The sequence below is a fragment of the Branchiostoma floridae genome, chromosome 9 (assembly GCF_000003815.2).
Source record: "Branchiostoma floridae strain S238N-H82 chromosome 9, Bfl_VNyyK, whole genome shotgun sequence".
NCBI lineage: Eukaryota > Metazoa > Chordata > Leptocardii > Amphioxiformes > Branchiostomatidae > Branchiostoma > Branchiostoma floridae.
Genome location: NC_049987.1, coordinates 7,146,508 through 7,164,800, shown reverse-complemented (window position 1 = coordinate 7,164,800; position 18,293 = coordinate 7,146,508). Strand labels below are relative to the sequence as shown.

At 43.0% G+C, this 18,293-nt stretch overlaps 3 protein-coding genes across 14 annotated transcripts in view; 2 read left to right on the top strand and 1 right to left on the bottom strand.

Annotated features, from left to right (window-relative positions):
- The first annotated feature begins 59 nt into the window (after positions 1-59).
- Positions 60-2,987, top strand: LOC118422719 (protein DGCR6-like). 2 transcript variants are annotated; one of them, XM_035830438.1, is made up of 4 exons: positions 60-288; positions 940-1,100; positions 1,391-1,497; positions 2,013-2,987. In XM_035830438.1, exons 1-4 carry the CDS (start codon positions 155-157, stop codon positions 2,223-2,225), a joined length of 615 nt encoding a protein of 204 aa, XP_035686331.1. In that variant the 5' UTR covers positions 60-154; the 3' UTR covers positions 2,226-2,987. The 2 variants fall into 2 exon arrangements, with proteins under 2 accessions (XP_035686331.1, XP_035686332.1); XM_035830439.1 differs by lacking the exon at positions 60-288 and adding an exon at positions 742-820.
- On the bottom strand, positions 2,859-13,784 carry LOC118422717. The gene is made up of 10 exons (XM_035830435.1): positions 13,478-13,784; positions 9,750-9,829; positions 9,178-9,438; positions 7,510-8,420; positions 7,085-7,227; positions 6,563-6,693; positions 6,283-6,357; positions 6,023-6,172; positions 5,574-5,735; positions 2,859-5,159 (listed from the first exon to the last, which is right to left on the bottom strand). Exons 2-10 carry the CDS (start codon positions 9,789-9,791, stop codon positions 3,771-3,773), a joined length of 3,264 nt encoding a protein of 1,087 aa, XP_035686328.1. The 5' UTR covers positions 9,792-9,829; positions 13,478-13,784; the 3' UTR covers positions 2,859-3,770.
- An 860-nt stretch (positions 13,785-14,644) lies between these two features.
- Positions 14,645-18,293, top strand: part of LOC118422416 (protein SON-like) — a 76,131-nt gene continuing 72,482 nt past the window's right edge. For 10 of the 11 annotated variants that reach the window (XR_004831891.1, XR_004831890.1, XR_004831892.1 and 7 more), the window contains exon 1: positions 14,645-14,791. Coding sequence is in view for 7 of the 11 variants with exons in the window: in XM_035829965.1 (XP_035685858.1) it covers positions 14,691-14,791 (101 nt within the window). In the remaining 4 variants the exon portion in view is untranslated. Of the gene's footprint in view, positions 14,792-14,899; positions 15,093-18,293 lie in introns of those variants that run through there. The other variant, XM_035829967.1, reaches the window with a different exon arrangement.

Sequence of the window (18,293 nt, the reverse complement as noted above, 5' to 3'; positions counted from 1 at the left end):
ATCTCCCCACTGATTGGTCAGATTGAAAAACTCAGTCGTTGGTCTTGAGTGACAAACTCCCGTTCTGTACTCTCGCGAGATGTTACTCCGTAAAATCCAACATGGCGGCGGTGGTCCAAAAAAATTTTCTGACAGCTGGCGATAAAACTTCGATATGAACTTATATAAGGACATTACTCCGGAGTATATCCCTTCTAGGGTTTTTGAAGACATTCCGACGCACCAGTCAGGGGATAGACGTAATTTTCTGCTGAAGGAGCTACAGATAATGGTGCAGGAAATACCCGAGTGAGCGCCCCCCTCCCCCTTCATACAAAACTTTCAGCCAGCTAAAAATTATTTTCCGAACTTCATGTGCACCTATCAGGTTTAAAAGCGAGTTGTAGTGTGCTAGTAGTCACCTATAAAGTTTCATGTTTCAGAATGATAAGGCCCTTCATAACTACAAATTATGTAGCATAAGATAAGTTAGAATAACACAGCAATAAATGGTTTGTTTACCCATCAGTGAATACTAGCAAATCATTCTTATGACCTCCTTGTGAACACATAGCACTGTAGGAGCAGCACTGTAGTTCCTAAAATAGGGGTAAGATCTGGTGTATCAGCACCATGCATTAGCTTGGGTACCATCCTATTTCTACCGGGGCTCCTTACACTCACTTCCCTAAAAAAAATATAGTATTTTTTAGGGGTAGCGAGTGTAAGGAGCCCCGGTAGAATACGGATGATACTCAGGCTACCATGCATGGCTTCCTGCTGAGGAATGTTGCTTTTACTAGTTTTAGCTGGCTGGCTAAACAAGGAGCCAAACCACCAGGTAAATGCCATAATCTTAGTTTTTCCATACATTAGGTGCGTTCATTATCTACAATTTAGACTACATGTAATATAAAATGTTGGTTAAATCAAGGACGTTATATCAATGTCTTCACCCAGGCACTATCAGAACAAGCTGCCAGAGTCCCTGCTGTGCACCCTGGCCTCAGCGCTGATGGACGGGATGGTGTTCGACATTGTGAGCAACCTGGAGGAGATTCAGCAGGCCAAGGAGAGGAACCAGCTGGACGTCAGGACAAGGGCCAGCAATAAACATAAAGGTAAAATATAATACTGTAAAAGGGGACATATTCGTGGTGGTATTCACAGTGACCTTTTTGCCACCAACTTGAAACTACCGTAAAACTTTGTATGCCTGCCTTAACCGCCTTGTTTCAATTGCAAACTTAAAACCCCGGCAAGTATTTTCCCCCTAACATGAAATAGAATACCTGCAAACATTTCTTTTTATAATACTATACAGACACTACCAATAATTACCTTATTCTGTAGTGCAAACTGTGTCCTGCTTTGATATACATGTACCTGAAACAATTTTGTGTTTATTCAGCTAAGAGATTAGAGATGGCTAAAAAGCACCGTGAGGTGATCCAAGCCTGCCAGGGGGACCCACACCTGCTGAGGAGTGTAGAGACCACCAACAGGAGGGAGAAAGAGGTGCAGAGCTTCTCTGTTTATTTGAGTCTTATTAATGCAGTCACTGTGCCATTCATTCAAAATGTTTGGTATAACTAGGGTGAACTTGCTGGACAGTCTCAGCCACCTGGAAGCATGGTGTGAAGGCAAGCAGATTGCTGCCTACCTGTGCCAGGGGCCCCAGCAGCAGTATAATCAAATACTACTACTATTATCTAAAAAAAAAAAGAGGACTAATTTTCCACAGTACAATTATTTCATAGTTGTGAACTTTATCCACAGACTCATGCACAAAGGCAAAATGCAAGGGTACACACATTAAATACATGTACTGTAAAAAAAGTTATATATTTTAAGCAATGCAAGTTTGTCACCTCTGATTGCCACGTTCTAGAAACATCAGTGATGTAATCAGTAATGTAAGTACCTGCTGGTTGTGTAAAAAGAATTCTTCTAAGAGTCCTATATCCATTATTTGTCAGTGTTTTAAAATTGGTTGCACATGTAACTGGTGCTGTTATTTGATTGTCTTGTAGGAGTTAGAAGAGCTTCTAAAAGAGGAGATGAGCCAGGTAGACAAGGAGCTGATTCTGGAGATGGACCAGGTAGTTCTTGAGCAGCAGAACACACTGAGTAAAGGTGGTATTCCTGGTTTCACCATCACCACAGACCCTGAGGAGGTCAGACTACAGATGTACCTACTGGAGTTCATCACCAGACTCAGTACAATGGAGATCCCTGTCTCCTGATAGCCAGAGGTTGCGTAAGGGATTCAGGAGAAATGCAATATCAAGTCATCCCCAGGAAATTTTACCTCTCCCAGAACCAAGGTGCCAATTGCCTTTATGCAGGAATATAATGTGGTACACAAAAGAATTGCACGGGTATATTCACAACAGAAAAGATGGAATCATGGATGATTGGGACGCATGTTCCCAGGATAGCATGCTTCTCTCAGCATGCTTTGCACAGAAAATACATTTCCTTTCCAGGACCATGTGTGTGACAAACCTAGGTGGCAGTAGCTGCAATTGGAAAGAAACAAGTGCAAAACAGTAGGGCACAAGAATTGTTTTGAAGCATACACACATACATGTGCCTATATTTGAAAGGCAGTAAGAAATTTGTCTTTACACACTCACTCTGTCATATCTGGTTCATAAATTGTTATTTATTTGCAAAGGCAAGATACAGAGAGGCAAAGTTGAAATGATGTATGATGTCTTGTGTTCAATGAAGTCAATGTCTGTTGCACCTGAGTAAATGTTTTACTCTTTCTATTTTCTATTTTATTCTATTTAATTACATTTATATACAAAAATTGGTTTTCCTGGATATCAGTTTTTCTTATACATGTACCACACTTTTTAAAAATCAATATATGAATCTGACTAACTTATTTATTGCTCCTGGCTTGGGTGTAAACAGTATTACATAATTTGTACATCTTGATTTGAATTTCATTTCTTTTCCTCACCAACACAAGAATTAAACAATGGGACCAGTGGCCATTACAGACATGATCGCTAATGTTTGTATAAACATTACAATCCAAAGACAGACAAAACGAAAAGTATCCATAATGAAACAGGTGGTATGTTTCTGAATAGACTACATTTACACATACTAACCAAACAGTCTATTTCTGGTATTACAATGGTATTGACTATGATACCTGTGTACCTATTAAGTTTTTCTGTCAAATCTAAATACAATGCAAAATGTTATGCAAAATTAGTGTTATCTGTTGCTACATGTACAATATATGTAAAAAGTTATCAAACCATTACCAGATTTATAGTCCCTCTGTTGTCCAAGTCTTGTGATTCTCACACTGGACTCTCCAGACTAAGTACATTTAAGGAGGAGTACTCAAGCTGGGAAAATATCTATACATTGTTTGTTAGGGACAGGGCTCTGGCCAGCGTCCGTTTTTCCGTCAATTGACGAAAATTTGCTGCGTGTGACGGAAATTTGTGTTTGTATTTTTGTTATGATTGTTGACTTAGTGTGTCGGCGCCCTTTTGCATACGATAATCTCATTAAAACCCATTTTTCAAGGTCTCAGTTCCGTCTTTCTAACCTAATTTTCGCGTTTTTTGCGACAATGGGAATTGGCTGACGGAAAAAAAAATTTGAGCTGGCTAGAGCCCTGGTTAGGGATCATAATACCAGTATGCCTAGTTCAAATTTGATACACTGTAGGTAAGCAGCATGGCTATTTGTAAAGGCGTCATCTGACAAAAACTGTTTATCACCACAATCTTCCAAATTTTAGTGTATCATGTGTGAGTTTAGGAGACCTCAGGGTCATCAGCGCACATTGACGGCACTCCAGAAGTGTAGCCACTCTCCCTCTCTCCTTTCTCTGTGTCAGCGCCTCTCCTGATGACGACTGCCTGCTCTTCACCTGCACTGCTTGTATGGCCCACTTCTTCAAGTGGGAAAGGATTGCCACTGTCAATGTCACCAATAGGTTTGAGAGAATTCCCAATTCTGCCATGAAGATCCTCAGCTTCCCCTTCATCCTGGCTCTGTTTTTCCTCACCATGGACTCCACTGTCTCTCTGCCAATCCCTGAGATGTTGGTAGTCCTCTGGTGGATCAAACCTTTCTCCACCCTCAGATTCTTCAGGCACACCTGAGATGTAGGCACTGTCCTTCTTCTTCTGTGTAGCTTGGGTGGCCTCTTGGTCTGGCAGGTGTGTATCCCTCGAGTTTGCCCCCTTTGTTTCGTCCTCTGTCCCAGCTTCTAGCACATCTGGTGATGCTTGCTCTTTTGAAGGTTTGGATTTCGTCTTTGGTTTCCTTACAGTGTCTGACAACTTTTGGGCAAACCTTGCTCCAAGGTTGAGCTTTTTCAGTAACTTGTGAACCTTGTTGCCAGGCTGATGTGGTGGAACAAGGGGATTTGCTACTGCACCCTGCCATGGGCTGTTCTGTTGGGACCCTTCAGGATGCTCTGAGGGGTGATGAGAAGCCATTGGGACCAGTGGAGAGCATTCTTGGGCAGGTTGATTAGTACTGGCTAGTTGCACTGACAAGTGATGTTCAGGTACTTCTGTGGAGAGACCTGTCTGGTGAGACTGTGACAGCTGTGCATGTGGCTGCTCTGGGATTGAACCAGGATTTGTTGGCCTCGAAGTTGGACTGCTTCTCTCTGTGCACAGGTGTGTGTGTGGCTGCTCTGGGGCTGTACCAGGCTGTGTTGGCCTCGAAGTTGGACTGCTGCTCTCCTCTGTGCACAGGTGTGTGTGTGGCTGCCCAGGGGTTGTACCAGTGTGTGTTGGCATCAGAGTTGGACTCCTGCTCTCCTCTGTGGACAGCTTTAGGTGTGGCTCCTCACTGGCAGTACCAGGGTATGTTGGCACAGAAGTTTGACTGCTGCTCTCCTCTGTACACAAATGACAGCCCATATAGGTATCTTCAGTAGGACAGCTCTGGCCCTCCATGTGCACTTGACAGTTTTGACAAGGGCAGGCATCTTCCACAGGATGCTTCCCATCCTGTTGCACTGACCCTGTCTCCTCTGCACACTGGCTCACCGGGAGGTTGGAAGCTGTAAGATAGCCACCTACTGCCCCCTGCAGGTGATCTTCAGGATCGCTCTCTTCGTACCCTGTGTTGTTGTGGCAGTGCCTTTCATACTCTAGCTGCCTGTTAGGCCTCCCCTGGCAGCAACACTGCAAGAAGGAGAGAGTGACATGGTTTTTTCATTGCCGCAGCCTAAGTACAACATGTAGACAAAAGTAGTGAATTATATAGAATATGGTCTACTAATATTTTCCACTTGATTTATGGAACATAAGCCATTCAGTCAAATACAAGAGTTTCTTGGTAAAATCCCTAAGCCTAAAACAGGCAATCTCAGACTTGCATATTTGGCCTAGCACATTAGGACAACTCTACTCTCTCAATAACTGTGTTGGGTATTTTACGTGAAGAGGTTTTACACCATTAGCTTCCTCATACTGGGAAGCTTGGTTTTAAGGTTTCATCCTAAAAGACGATGCGACTCTTCCAGTGCAAACCCAGACTCCACAGAACTTGCACCAGATGTGCACTGCACAGACCACCATACCACCAGACCTACTAACCTGTAGTTGCTGTGGAGGCACTATGTTTACCCCCAAGGTGTCACTGCTGTTGCCTGGCTGGGACAGCTCCACATTACAGTGGGCTGCTGCACTGTGTGCAGAGGACATTCTGAACTGGCAGCTGGTTAGTCTGGTCCCCCTGATGGTCCTGATGTCCATGGTCTGCAGGAAGATAGAAATTAATACATTGTTGAGGTACTGCAAATGCATTTAAGTCTGCAGTGATTTGATATTGCATTGGGGATTAAATGGAGTGTTTGCAGTGGTCTTTAGTTTGTGGTTGAAACTAGGCCTAGGTTTCGGGTGACCCCCTGTATATCTGCAGGTGAAACTAGAAGACAGAAGTATTTTTGTGGTGCTTTTATGTTTGTGATAAAGAGGTTACCAAGGACAGCTTCATTAATCAAATTTAAGTACAATGTAAACAATGCTAATTAAGTCCCATTTACCTGCAAGTGAGGCCCCACAAAGTTCCAGGCATGCTCAAAGGGATGGGTAAGGTTGATCTGCAGTGGGTTGTCATTGTCCACTGTGAAGGTCAGGCACCTGGGTGCATCACATAGCCTGCCCCCAAGGTTCTTCTCACTGGCTTTAATGTTCTAGATTGACAGCAAAGAAAGACATGGTGTTTTTTTTCTTACAATTTGATTAGCTCTTGTTGTAAGTAAAAATTTGGCAAATCAAAAATTCTGTTTGAGATTTCTTATACCTCTGCCTGGTCCTCATCTGCGATGTAGAGTCGAAGAATGAGAAATGTCATCCTTTTCCCATCTGCTTGAAACACCTGGAACGTTAACATGCATTGGTTAAAGTTTGTTATACAAATACTGGAAGTGCAGAAATCATTTTTATCATTGTACTTTTGTAATCAAATTGCTGACCATAACTATCTTTCTGGAGTGAGGTAACCATTTTGTCATTTACAGGGAAAAACTGAAGGCACATTTTTTTCTGAATTTCATTGCTTTTGAAGCATATAACTCCCTCACCTGATAATCATGGTACAGGTGAAATGTTTTGATGATGTGGTCCTGCTGTTGGGGATTAGTCCGCTTGGTGGCGCTATTGGCACCGTTCGTGAGCCCAGTAAAGTGCTTCAGCATGAAGTGATGCATGCCATCTGATTGGGTGAAACAAATGCATTTCTAAATGTAAAGTGGTTGGATATCACTGGGTATGTTATTTGTTTTTAATACCTTTTAAGAAAGGACATAGTGAATAGATGAATGTTAGAGTGTGAGTGACCAGAATGTGAGTGATGAGTCAGCCTAAAGAGGACAGAAGAGGCTCAAGGACTATAATACGTCTGCATACCAGGCTATGAGTTAGTGACAGTGTGTAGCTAGATCAGAGAGGATGGGCAACTGACAGGTCATGAGCGGCAAAGTCGAGCCGTTGTCCTTGTCTCAACCATTATTGTCACAAATGAAACAAAAGTTGAAGTTAATTCGATCAAAGTGATGCATTTACTACTGATTTATCATCATCTATTAGTATAGGTGGATATTTACCCTCCGCCTTGAAGCTCGTGTCGGGATCATCACCAATGTCGTGCCAGCGGGTCGGGTCCCCGAAGTCTGTGGGCGTGACGAAGCCTTGGACAGCGGCTTTTCCTCCATCATCGTCTGTGCTGTAGGACAGGGTCACGTGGGTTCTAGCAAGGAAGACAAAAATGATAATGATAAAATAATTCTGTTCGACTCTTTTCTACAAGCAGATGTGTTTGTGTCGATCTTTGTATCTTTCAGGTGGTTGCTTACACCTGAAAGAAGATACAAAAGCTCAAGCAGCTGAAATATCTGCGATTGCTTGCATCCGGCTGAATCTTGTTTCTCTTGTACCGATTTGTGTATAGTCTGCTCAGTATAGGCTGACAAAAGTGAACCCTCGAACCCTCTATGTTTTAGGAATATTGGAGCAACAAAAATCTCCTTACTCGAAAACGGTCCCATGCGGTCCACAGAAGACTGCCGTGGGTTCGACCCTGCCCCTTGAAGGCAGAACTCGGATGAAGAGCTCCATAGCTTCTCCCCGTGGAACTGCACCGGCTGGCACGTCCAGACGCACGGTCGTACGGCCGTACCGCAGCTCAAGACATCCTCCTGTGTGTGAGAACTTTCCGCGTGCGTCGTACACAGGCATGATGACACAGGAGTCGTCATGGTCCCAGGTCTTTGTGATTCGGCCGTAGGTCATGTCTTCAGCGTCATGACCGCCATGCTCTGTACCGTGACTATCGCCTGTCGCTGGTTCTGGTATGGTATCTCTAGTAGTCAGCGTGTCCTGACCATCGTTGATGTTCTCGTTTTCTTCGAATGGGGGGTCGACCCCAGGGCTGGCACAGTCGGTCATCAGATCATCCGACGGTAGAGATGTACCCAGTTGTTGCACTGTCTGACTGTCGCTAGACTGGTCTTGTGGGGGTATTTTCAGACATTCCTGGCCCTTGGTACGCGCGCCGCTACCGATTCGTGGCATCATGTGGTCCAAGTTGTCCAAGTTAGAGTCTTTCAACTCGTTGTCAAGTGGGGGCAGGCTTGGGTTTGGAGAGCCACTGTACCGGCGCGGCCTACTGCATTCCAGTTTTGAAAATCTCCAAGGCTTTTTCGCCAGTTCCGCAATCTGTTCTGTTGCTTCCCCTTTTGCCGCAGGTGCGTCGGTATTGTTTGCTGAGTCACGGTCGTGTTCCCCTTGCTTACTTGTTCTCAATGCCATTCCTTCCCATTCCTCTTCTGTGGCGTTATGTGTACGTTCGTGAAGAGGCAAAATGTTGTCCAGAATTCCTTCCATGCTGGACGGTCTTCCGGAGTCGGTACTCAAAGTCGAGAGGCGATTACAGTCCGTGTCCTTAAACAAAGGAAGAAAGTTAACTTTAAGGTTGATAACAAAAACTGTGAACGATGTACACGTACAGTTTAAAGGTCATGATCAACGAAATTATATGATCAATACATTTTCTCAAGTGGCTACTCCTGCTGGCTTCTTTATCATCGGTAAACGAGAGTACGGTGAAGTTTTCCTTGCCACAAACGTTGCATCACAACCATGTTTATTCTCACTTCGTCCACCGAAGAAAGGTCGGGGTTTCTGGCCATGTTACGTAAGAATTTTTTGTGAAGAGGAACCTTAAGCTTGATAGAAACGTTAGTTTAGGAATGCATGTGTGTCAACATGTACCTTTGCAGACGGCTTTAGGTTCATTTTTATGTGCCGCTTGAAGAATAAAGAAAATATATCAAGTCAAATACATGTAACGTAATGATACGCAGTTACTTCCGCATTATAAGTACCAAAGCTTAAGTTTCATAAGTCACTGTCGACTCATGTTTACGCCTGTGTTGCGGAATGAGGAAATAATGTCAGGTGAATTCGAAGGTAACTTGTCCATAGTAAATATGGGAATAATGAACACTGACATTTTCATGTCACCAAATCATGAAGTCAACGGGTGTGTTGTTGCTTCCTAATAATTTTGTACGCAGGTATTTGTATGTCTGCACGCATGGAGAAATTCCTGCCGACCAACAAGTGGTTACATTGGTGAGGTGGTGACGTGTACATGTCAGGTTTGACTGTACATATATCAACATGATTGTGAACTCACAGGTCGAGCTAAGTCTCCGTCGCCCTCAAATATTCCACTCTCTCTCTGGTCATGGTGGTTGGAGCAGGCCCCCTCCGGATCTGAGGGAGTTCCTGTTTCGGTCGGCATCAGGCGGTTAACAGTCATCGCCACGTCAGAAACCCCCGAGTCACTCCGCTCCAAGTGGTGGGGGCAGTCTTCCTCCGGGGAATCCTCGCCTGGGCCGTCCACAATGATGAGCGGCTGATGCTTGATGAATGTTACCGCGCCACTTTTCACACCCTAACATTGGCGAAAGGTTATTGGAAAGTTTGTGATAAGGCAATAAGCCGCTGTGCAAACTTAATCAATTGAACCAGGTTGATTAGTAAAGATGATAATCACATTGTAATTGAAATCTTAAGTTCTGTAGTAATGCTGTCATGATTCGAAATTACCTGGGTTGATATTCCAATTTACTGTCGTTTTTTGTAAGCTTCTAAGCAAAAGGAACCTGATACATGGTCTTTTGTGTCTTTCTTTCTTCCTGCTTGTCGACTTTTTCGCAATCTTAAGACGTCGTAAGTCAAGTTTAAGCTCTTAAGAAGTCCTACCTTAGAGTGATCAATGGTAAAGTTGTATTTCCGACGAGACATGTCCCATGCAACTGGTGGTGCAAGCTGGGCTCACAAGACTGGAACACAGAGGAAAGAAACAACACTGGTTAAGTCAAGAAACCGTGGCACTCTTACTGACAAGGGTCCTGTAGGCTTCTTCTCAAACTCCACAGCGAAAGATAAATGTGGAAGACATCTTGGTGACCCATGCAACAACCCAACCGTCATGCACGCTTTCGCGCTCTCCAAGTGTGGCTACAAAGTCACGGTAGGAACTGGCGGTATTTCAAAGACGCAGGCCTGCGTGGTTGTAAGAAGATGTTCTGCAAAAAGTTGTTCCGCAAAAAAAGTCATAAAGGTAGTTAACTGATTTCCTTCATCTGCTCAAATCACTCATTTTTCAGTAAGGAACTAAATAAGGGGAACTTTCTTTCCTGCGGACCAATGTTTGATGTTGTCAATCCTTTGATAAGATGTCTACTAACGAACAAACACCTGTTCCCTTTTAATCTACGTCTTGAAAAGAATCAAGGTTATTTTCAAGACCACTGGATCGCAGGCCAAGTGGCCATCCCACCCACAGCCCTGGCCTCCGTTGCAGGCGCCGGTGTTCATTTATCGGGGGTGGGGGTGTCGCAGAAACGATCTCACAGCAATGAATGGATAAGTAGATCAAATGCCCAACAACAAACATAACAACTAACCAGTTAAAATAGCAGGAGGCAAACCGCAAGAAAGCGTGCCTTACTATAAAGACCCCCCCCAAAAAAAAAACCCCAACAAAAACCCAAGAAAATATTACAACAAACATATACGAGTAGAAATGAAATCTGTCATGCTGTTGCACCTGGGACCTATCCGAGTACACAAACAGTGCACTGATTTGTGCACACCTGCCTTTACATTGTGCATATTGAATATGCGAGCTCGAGGCTTGAAAGAAAATAGCCTGGGTTCCATCCTCTGGGCGCGACCCTCTGTGTGCTTCCCTCATTAGTTGACCTAAGCGAGTTAGTATGGGGGTCCGGTAAACTATATAGGGTGGCACCCATGTTTCATAAGATGGCACTACTTACCATTTTGTCAGCATAATGCGGAATTAAACGCCACTTTAAACTGTGCAGATCAACAGGTGCTTTTAAAGTGACAGGGACTGCGCTGTCAGCTTGAAGCTAACATAGGAGGAAGTTCGTAGAGAAAGTTTGGGACATCCCCGTGATTGCGAAATAGGTTACATCAACAATGTGCGTACCTGTTATCAATGCGTTAATAGTACCTGTTGACTTGGACCTTAAGCAACACGGTTCCTCTTTTACCCTAGCCTGTCAGGAAATTCTCACGGTGGTAACTCGTGCATACGTGTTCTTACGTGCATACGTATACGTGCCTCTCCCCTCTGTCTTTCACATTGTGTGTGTGCGCGCGGCGCGTGAACAAAGATACATGTATCTACTAACTACTAGTATCGTCAATCTGAAAGCGACGTAATTTAAAAAGCAACAATCGAAGCCTACTACAAGATGGTCACAAAATCTATGGAAAGATTCTCACAATATTATCACAAATGTACTCTCGAAGCAGATCCTACCGTAGACACACTCCTTGGCCGGCTTCACTCCTCTTGCAGCTTTTGATACTATTTTATTCTACCGTAGGATTTGTTTGGAGACTAAACAAAATGGGAAATTGTAATATTTTTACTACACCACACCTTGACCTTATAGTATGTCATGCCCTTGAGCAGGAAGAGGTACTTTAAAACTTATGTTAAGGACAAACGTAGATTGTTTAGTACATTGTACACCTGTTCTTCTTTTGTAAACCGCAAAAAAGTCAATGTAAACTTCCTATTGATTAGAGCTTCTATGATTTCATTGTTGATGCTCTTCTTGCGGAAGTTGAGTACATACTTTAAGGTACTTTGGTTGATAGCGGTGATATACAGAATTGGAAGGATTAGATGACGATCTTTGAGCCAATGTACTGTTCACAAGAGAGACCCCGAACTTGATTGCAAAACGAGGCGGAACAATAAAGGGGACAAAGTATAACTTTAGTGAATGACAATTACAAGTAAGCTGGTGTGTTACGGCCCCGTTGTTCTACCAGCTAAATAGATATAGATACAATCGTATCCATTTGTTCAACACAAGTTATGAGTTAAAGAAAAGGAACTCATCCGTCTTCTATAAAGAGTTAAGAACATAAATTTCGAAAATCTTAATTCGATTAAGTAATAACGCACTCACCATTTTCTCTGCTAGCGCTAAGGACCCTTTGTACAGCTTAAGTAAATACGAAAAGAGGTTTAGTGTATAGATAAAAGATGTAAGAAACCGCGTGTGTAAGGGGAGACGTCCACCTGACGCATGAGGCAGTCCGTCTCAAGCACGGGCCCTTAAGCCTTCAAGGAACTTTGGAATCGGGGATCTCCGTGTTCGGGGGAAGGCCCACATGTTACACATCATGATCACATGATGACTCAACAATTTTTAAGACACTTCCTCCAGATGCAAGACTTGTGTGATATAAAATCCGTCTGATAAGATGTATCTCAAGAAAAATCTGCTCCAGGAGCCCAAAAAACTAGGGACTCCGAGAGGAGCGTTTGTGGTAAACTGCTAACGTAAACGGTGTGGCTCCAACTCAAACGATTAGTCAGACGTCAGCACCAAAACTGACAAAAGGTCAAACTTTACTTAACAGGTGGTTCCTTAGCGATGTGGTTCACCGCACTCCGCAAACTTCCTCTTCTTGGTGAGCATTCTTTGTTCAACAGCATTCCACAAGGCCTCATACAAAAACATGAAGTTCAGAAGGACTGTCTGATTGAAGGGTTGTAAATACTAACAAATTGATCATGAGTTTAAACAACTTACAATCTAAAGAAGTTCAGCTTGTGGCTGTGACATACTCCTACGCAGAGCTGAAGCCGCGTACTAGAACTCGTAGCGTTCTTGGAGACGTGGTCTGCTCCACGTATGAGAATGGGTTGTGATTTTGCAGGACATCCAGTCATTGCACGGTGCAGAATATCACTGCACAGGTGGTGCAGAAACGGGGACCGCCCGACCCGCGGCTTTTGTCGCCACAAATTTCCTATAGCCTCGCTTTGCAGGCATGAAAGCAGGGAGAGTTCTATCTAGTACGCAGGCCATTCGAAACGGGCTTGGGCGCATCGGACTAAGCTCTTTCAGCAAGTTCAATCTGCACTGTTGTGGTTGAAATAAAAACGTATAGTAATACCTCTCTCAGCTAATGTGAGTGAACTAGATGCCGTTACATACTAAACTAAGATGAACAGTGGTATGATAATTATGACATTTAACGACGCGGAAATCTATTACGAGCGAGATTGGTGTCTAACAGCTTCTGCAGTTGGGAGGCAGCGCAAATATATCTAAATCAAGTTTGAAAATACCCGTCACTAATCATTTAAGGACAGGACAAGTAAATATGGAACAATGCCAACACACACTGCCGAAAACAAAGTGGCTCATAACTCACAGGAAGTGGTCCCGGAATTATGAACTACCGGCGGTTGTAGTTATATTAGTTCAGGTATGCCCTTTGGCGCGATCAGGCTGACGGAAGCATTGTCAAGTGTCTTTATCCTGCCCTTTGGCCTAGAATCTGGATATTGCTTTCACCATAACAGAACAAAAACCACTTAAAGTGAGTGTGGTACATACATTTTTGAGGAAACAACATGCAAAACAACTCACTTGTTCCACCTGTTTAGTGTGTACCGGCGCCCGTTCGAGGCCACAGTGGTCTGCCAATCTGACGACGCACGACCAGAGCTCTAATTTTACTCTTGACAGTCTTGTTTGTGACAGTAGCTTTGCATGTGAAATTGCATGCGTTTCTATTGGCGCACTCAAGTTGTGTGGCAGTACTAGCTATGAGGAAGTTACCTGTCCAGTCAACTTGTCGATGATGTTACAGGGGCTTTCCGAGTTGTATTGACAAGGCACGTGATTGGGTGACCAAGTGCAATGTATTCACCTTTAACACCTTTAAACGTTTCTGAGTTACGAAGACGTAAGGGATTTTCCGCCATGTTTAACAACAAATGACGTATGGGCTATTATAAAGTGAAAAGCAAACTCCTCCTGGAGTATGTAGGAGAGGGAACGGACCAAGCAAGCGATCAGGGCCATTCAGCCCTCCGGTTCACTCTGGTGGCTAGTTTCATGTAAGAATATTCAATCGTTTATACGACAAATCCTGTACATTACAGTCACTAACAAAGAAAAGAGCACCGAAAATACTGACTCAGGAAAACTGATCTCCTTGTGAACAGCCCGGCAGTGAGCCACATATTTTACAACACTGCAGAGTTGTTTGTCAAGTTTACTACGGGTCTGGTCATAGGGACTTTCCGAAACTTACTGCGGTCAAGGTTTATTTCTCGGACCTTACAATGTGTAGTGCCAACCAAGAAAACTTGAACACACAGCTAAGACATAACGTTACCCTTGGTTACTCATCTATGTCATCATTGAGCTTGTGTGTAAAGAAAAAATAATAATAATTTGACGATTAGAAAAAAAAGGGAAGAGGGAGCAACAATGGTCAGGAATTGGACATTGTCATCGTGATTTCTGTGAGTGGTAATTAAATATATCTTGAGATATATTGTCATTATATATATCTTCATTTTTGATTGCGAGGACTTATACTATTGTGTTCCACGCGGTGCTGGGAAACAAAATATTGAATTGAAGGTTATGCCATTCATAATGCTGAGGGGTGTTCTGTTATACAGTGCAGTTAGTTATTATATAGAGACGAATAATCCATATTAGATAGATATACAGCATTGTCAAAAATACTTTAATGGTTGTTAAAGATGGAAAAGTACGCGAAATTTGGAACGATTAGTAGACAATACTTTCAGCTAATCTCACCCCTCAGCATTTATGGAATATCCTAATGAGCGACGTCACATCCAACATGGCGGCCGACGTGAGTGATATTTTTCGGCGCTTCGTGCAAGAGAAACTTCAGCAAATCGAGCAAGAAAGAGAAAGCAGGTAGGTTGCCTTTGTTCGCTATACATAGAATTGGCCATCTTCTATCATATCGTCATGGCGACATCGTCATGTCCTGCCGAACTTTTGTAGGAGGGGCGAGTTCCGAGTAGCATCTACTGGCTCAGTGCGTTCTCTCGTTGCTCCATCGATAAATTATCGTTGCTTGGAACGTGCCAAAACTCATGAGGAGTGAGAAATGGGTCGATCACCAGAATACGAGAAGCTCTGCGTGTGTGTAGGCCAACCTTCACAGCGGCAGTGCTTCGGTAACGGTCAGAGATAGCGTGTGCTTGGCTATATGGTAAGATCTCTTTGTTGTGGTTTTGGTAGACGGCTTGTATCGTTACATCTCTGTTTGCGTAACTGATCGCCATCATATTTTGACGGTCGGTTACAATGATATGAAGTTACTGGATGCCAGAAATATTGGGTTGGACAAAGATTTACTTGTGGTGTCTCCTTACCGGTACGAAATTCGAGTCTGTGGTAAGTGCAAAGGTCACGAATAAGGTCACATAAATGTGAATTATGATATGTTGCCATGTCATATGAAGAAACAAGTGTTCTCATGTTTCAGACACATACGTTCTACTTTGACTGTAAAAAGAGTTTTGAAATTACCAGAAATAGGTGTGTGTAATATATGTAGGCTCAATATACTTTTTTTTTTTAAATATTGTGTTGCGCCAAAAAGCAACATGATATTGGTTTTGGCTACTAAGTGACTCGTCGTACCAAGTGACTAGTACCACACAAATTTTCCAAAATCATATCCAGTTGCTTTTGGTGTATCTTATTACCTGGATGTCTAACCTTCATTGACATACTTTATTGTGTTACCTGCAATAATGCAAATTGTCTGCAGGTATGTAAGTTATTCTAAGCTATGTAACTGTGTTTTCCCACATCGACCTTCTCAGCCTGAGCAAGGAGGTTTAAATCAGAACCTCCTTGGCCTTAGGAAGCCTAGACATTGTACTTTCTGTGGTGGGTACAGTTTTGAGTCCTGTAATGTATTGTATATGTAGTTGTGTTCACTTGTGTGTGTGTGTGACACTGTCTCACACCTTTTGAAAAACTGTTTAACGTTACATTGCCAAGGGCCTGTTTCAGTAAGTTTTATACTCCTTAGCTCTAAGACTTGGCTGAGTCCTCGTGTATTTATGCATGGTACTACTAGTCGCTTTTAGCCAAAACCAAACTCCTGTAGTGTAACAGTGGAGTTGAAGTGCCGCCAAACCGAACATACCAAAGGATATGAGAATTGTGACCTTTTGGCATAGTGGTTAGTGGCGTTGGGTTTGTGAGCTGGCAGCGCAGGTTTGGCACAGGTCCGAATCCCAGAAGCAAGGAAACTGTTTCTACTCACCCCTCAGGGTTGAACAAGTTTTCTAAAATCCACTTGTCCTATCGGCAAGCACATAAAAAATGTACTTGCCCGAACCAAATTTTCACTTGCCCAAAATTCAAATGTCACTGTTACTAGTATATGCATTTTCACTTTCAGCAATGGAATTCTCTGTAGACAATTGCTTGATGTCATGACTGTAAAAAGTAACAAGTATATCAAAATTGCACTAAAATCAATGGAAAAATCTTACTTGCCCGATCGGACAAGTGGGGTAGGACATGCACTTGCCCGAACAGCACTTTCACTTGCCCTGGACAATAGGGCTACTGGACTTGTTTATCCCTGCCCCTAATGTTCCTGTATTGACACACAACTAGAAATTGTAACACAGTACATGTCTCTCTAGCTACAATCTGCAGCAGGAAGAGAGAAGATCACTCTTAGTTTCCTTACTGATATACAATTATTGTCACAAGTCATTGACACTGATTTAATATTCATTGAGTGGCATTGATCAGAAGTTTAAGGCCTGACAATCAGATAAGTGCACAATCCAAGTATTTTGGCCGGGGCACTGTGCTGTGCATTGTGGTGGTATTTGGGATGTTGAATTATATATGTATCTTTTTCATATCAACTACAATTACTGTCAACAGGCCATAAATCATTACATCGCCATCTGGGATGTGTAAGGATTGAGCCTGTCAAAACACATTTTGCTCAAATCAAATTGTCTGGATCAGTGACAAGCTCATGCACATGCATGTACTATGATGTAGCCATTGCATAGCAATAAGCCAGTATGTCTGCAGTGGCATGGGCCTGCAGTACCAATACATTCAGCAAGGTTTGTGACATAGTATGATTTTACTGGTTAAACTTAAAGTTAGTCCAAAAATATTCTCCTCAATCCACACCCTTACTAAAAGATAGCATATCCATATTAAAAGAGAGTGCAATTCACAGTAAGTCTTCACACTGTGTGAAAAGTTCATGAGTATGTGACGTTGTAGATTGTCCTTGGCCATAAATACCATTCCTTACAGGGATTACTTACACAGCTCTGGAGGGTGTCCGCTAATGCCCAGATTAGCACGGAGTACATACCCTTAATGACCCTTTATTGGACCTGTAAAACTTGACTTAGCCTTGTGCGTGGTCAGTCTAAAGCACCCATCCATGTGATAAACAAGTGTTGTTAACAGTGGCATTTTATTAGCCATTAAGATGTGGTAATGGTGGTCAGGTGGCCGCAGAATGCTGATGGAACACATGCCACTTACAATCCCAATATCCATTTTTACACCATATAGGTCGCCGTCAGCTGTGAAGGGAAGGTTATGAAGTCATTTGTCAGAGAGTAATGACCCATAGGCTGTGCACAGTAATCCTCCTGTCTGACATGTACAGGCTCTGTGACTCAACTTTATCAAACTGACTTTTGTGGTGATGATTCAAGTGCATACGAAAAAGTGTCAGACCTTTTATTACGTTGAAAATTTAGCTAGTTTTTGTGATCAACAAATTGCAAATCACTTCTTCGTAATGATTCTGATTTGCAATCCTGACCCTTTTAGTGACTGGTCTTTCCTTGATGTACAAAATGTACTTTCGCACCTTAAAAAAAAGTTAAAGAAATACTGGGTAGTGTATTTGGTATATTGCATACATGTAGTTTTAAAAGATGTTGATTGTCAAGGTCCTCATCGACTCCCGATGGACGAACAACAATGATTGGCCACTATATGGCCAGACAGCATAAATGCCAACCTTCAATATGTAAAGGTGGATTTATCATCAGTGTGTGTGTCTGATACATCTTTGGCTAACTAGGAATGCACACATAGAACCAGGTGCATGCAATAACAAGGCCAGCCCAGCAAAACTTGTTGACGGTCATTTTACCTTCATGAATTTAAACAAGGCTGTTGTGGGGAGCCGCCTTCACCAGCGCTCCACAAATGTCACTGAAAAGGTCGGCCAGGATTTTCCCCGGAAGTTGAGTCAAATTTTAGCTCACAGTGCTTCATCATATCTGACAGCAGCAAGCCTCCGGTAATATCCTCCAGCAGAGGGGGAATATTCAGTCAGTTCTTGTACTCCTCTGAAACTGATGAGAAACTTTGTGTCGTGTTTGCCATATTCTATTCA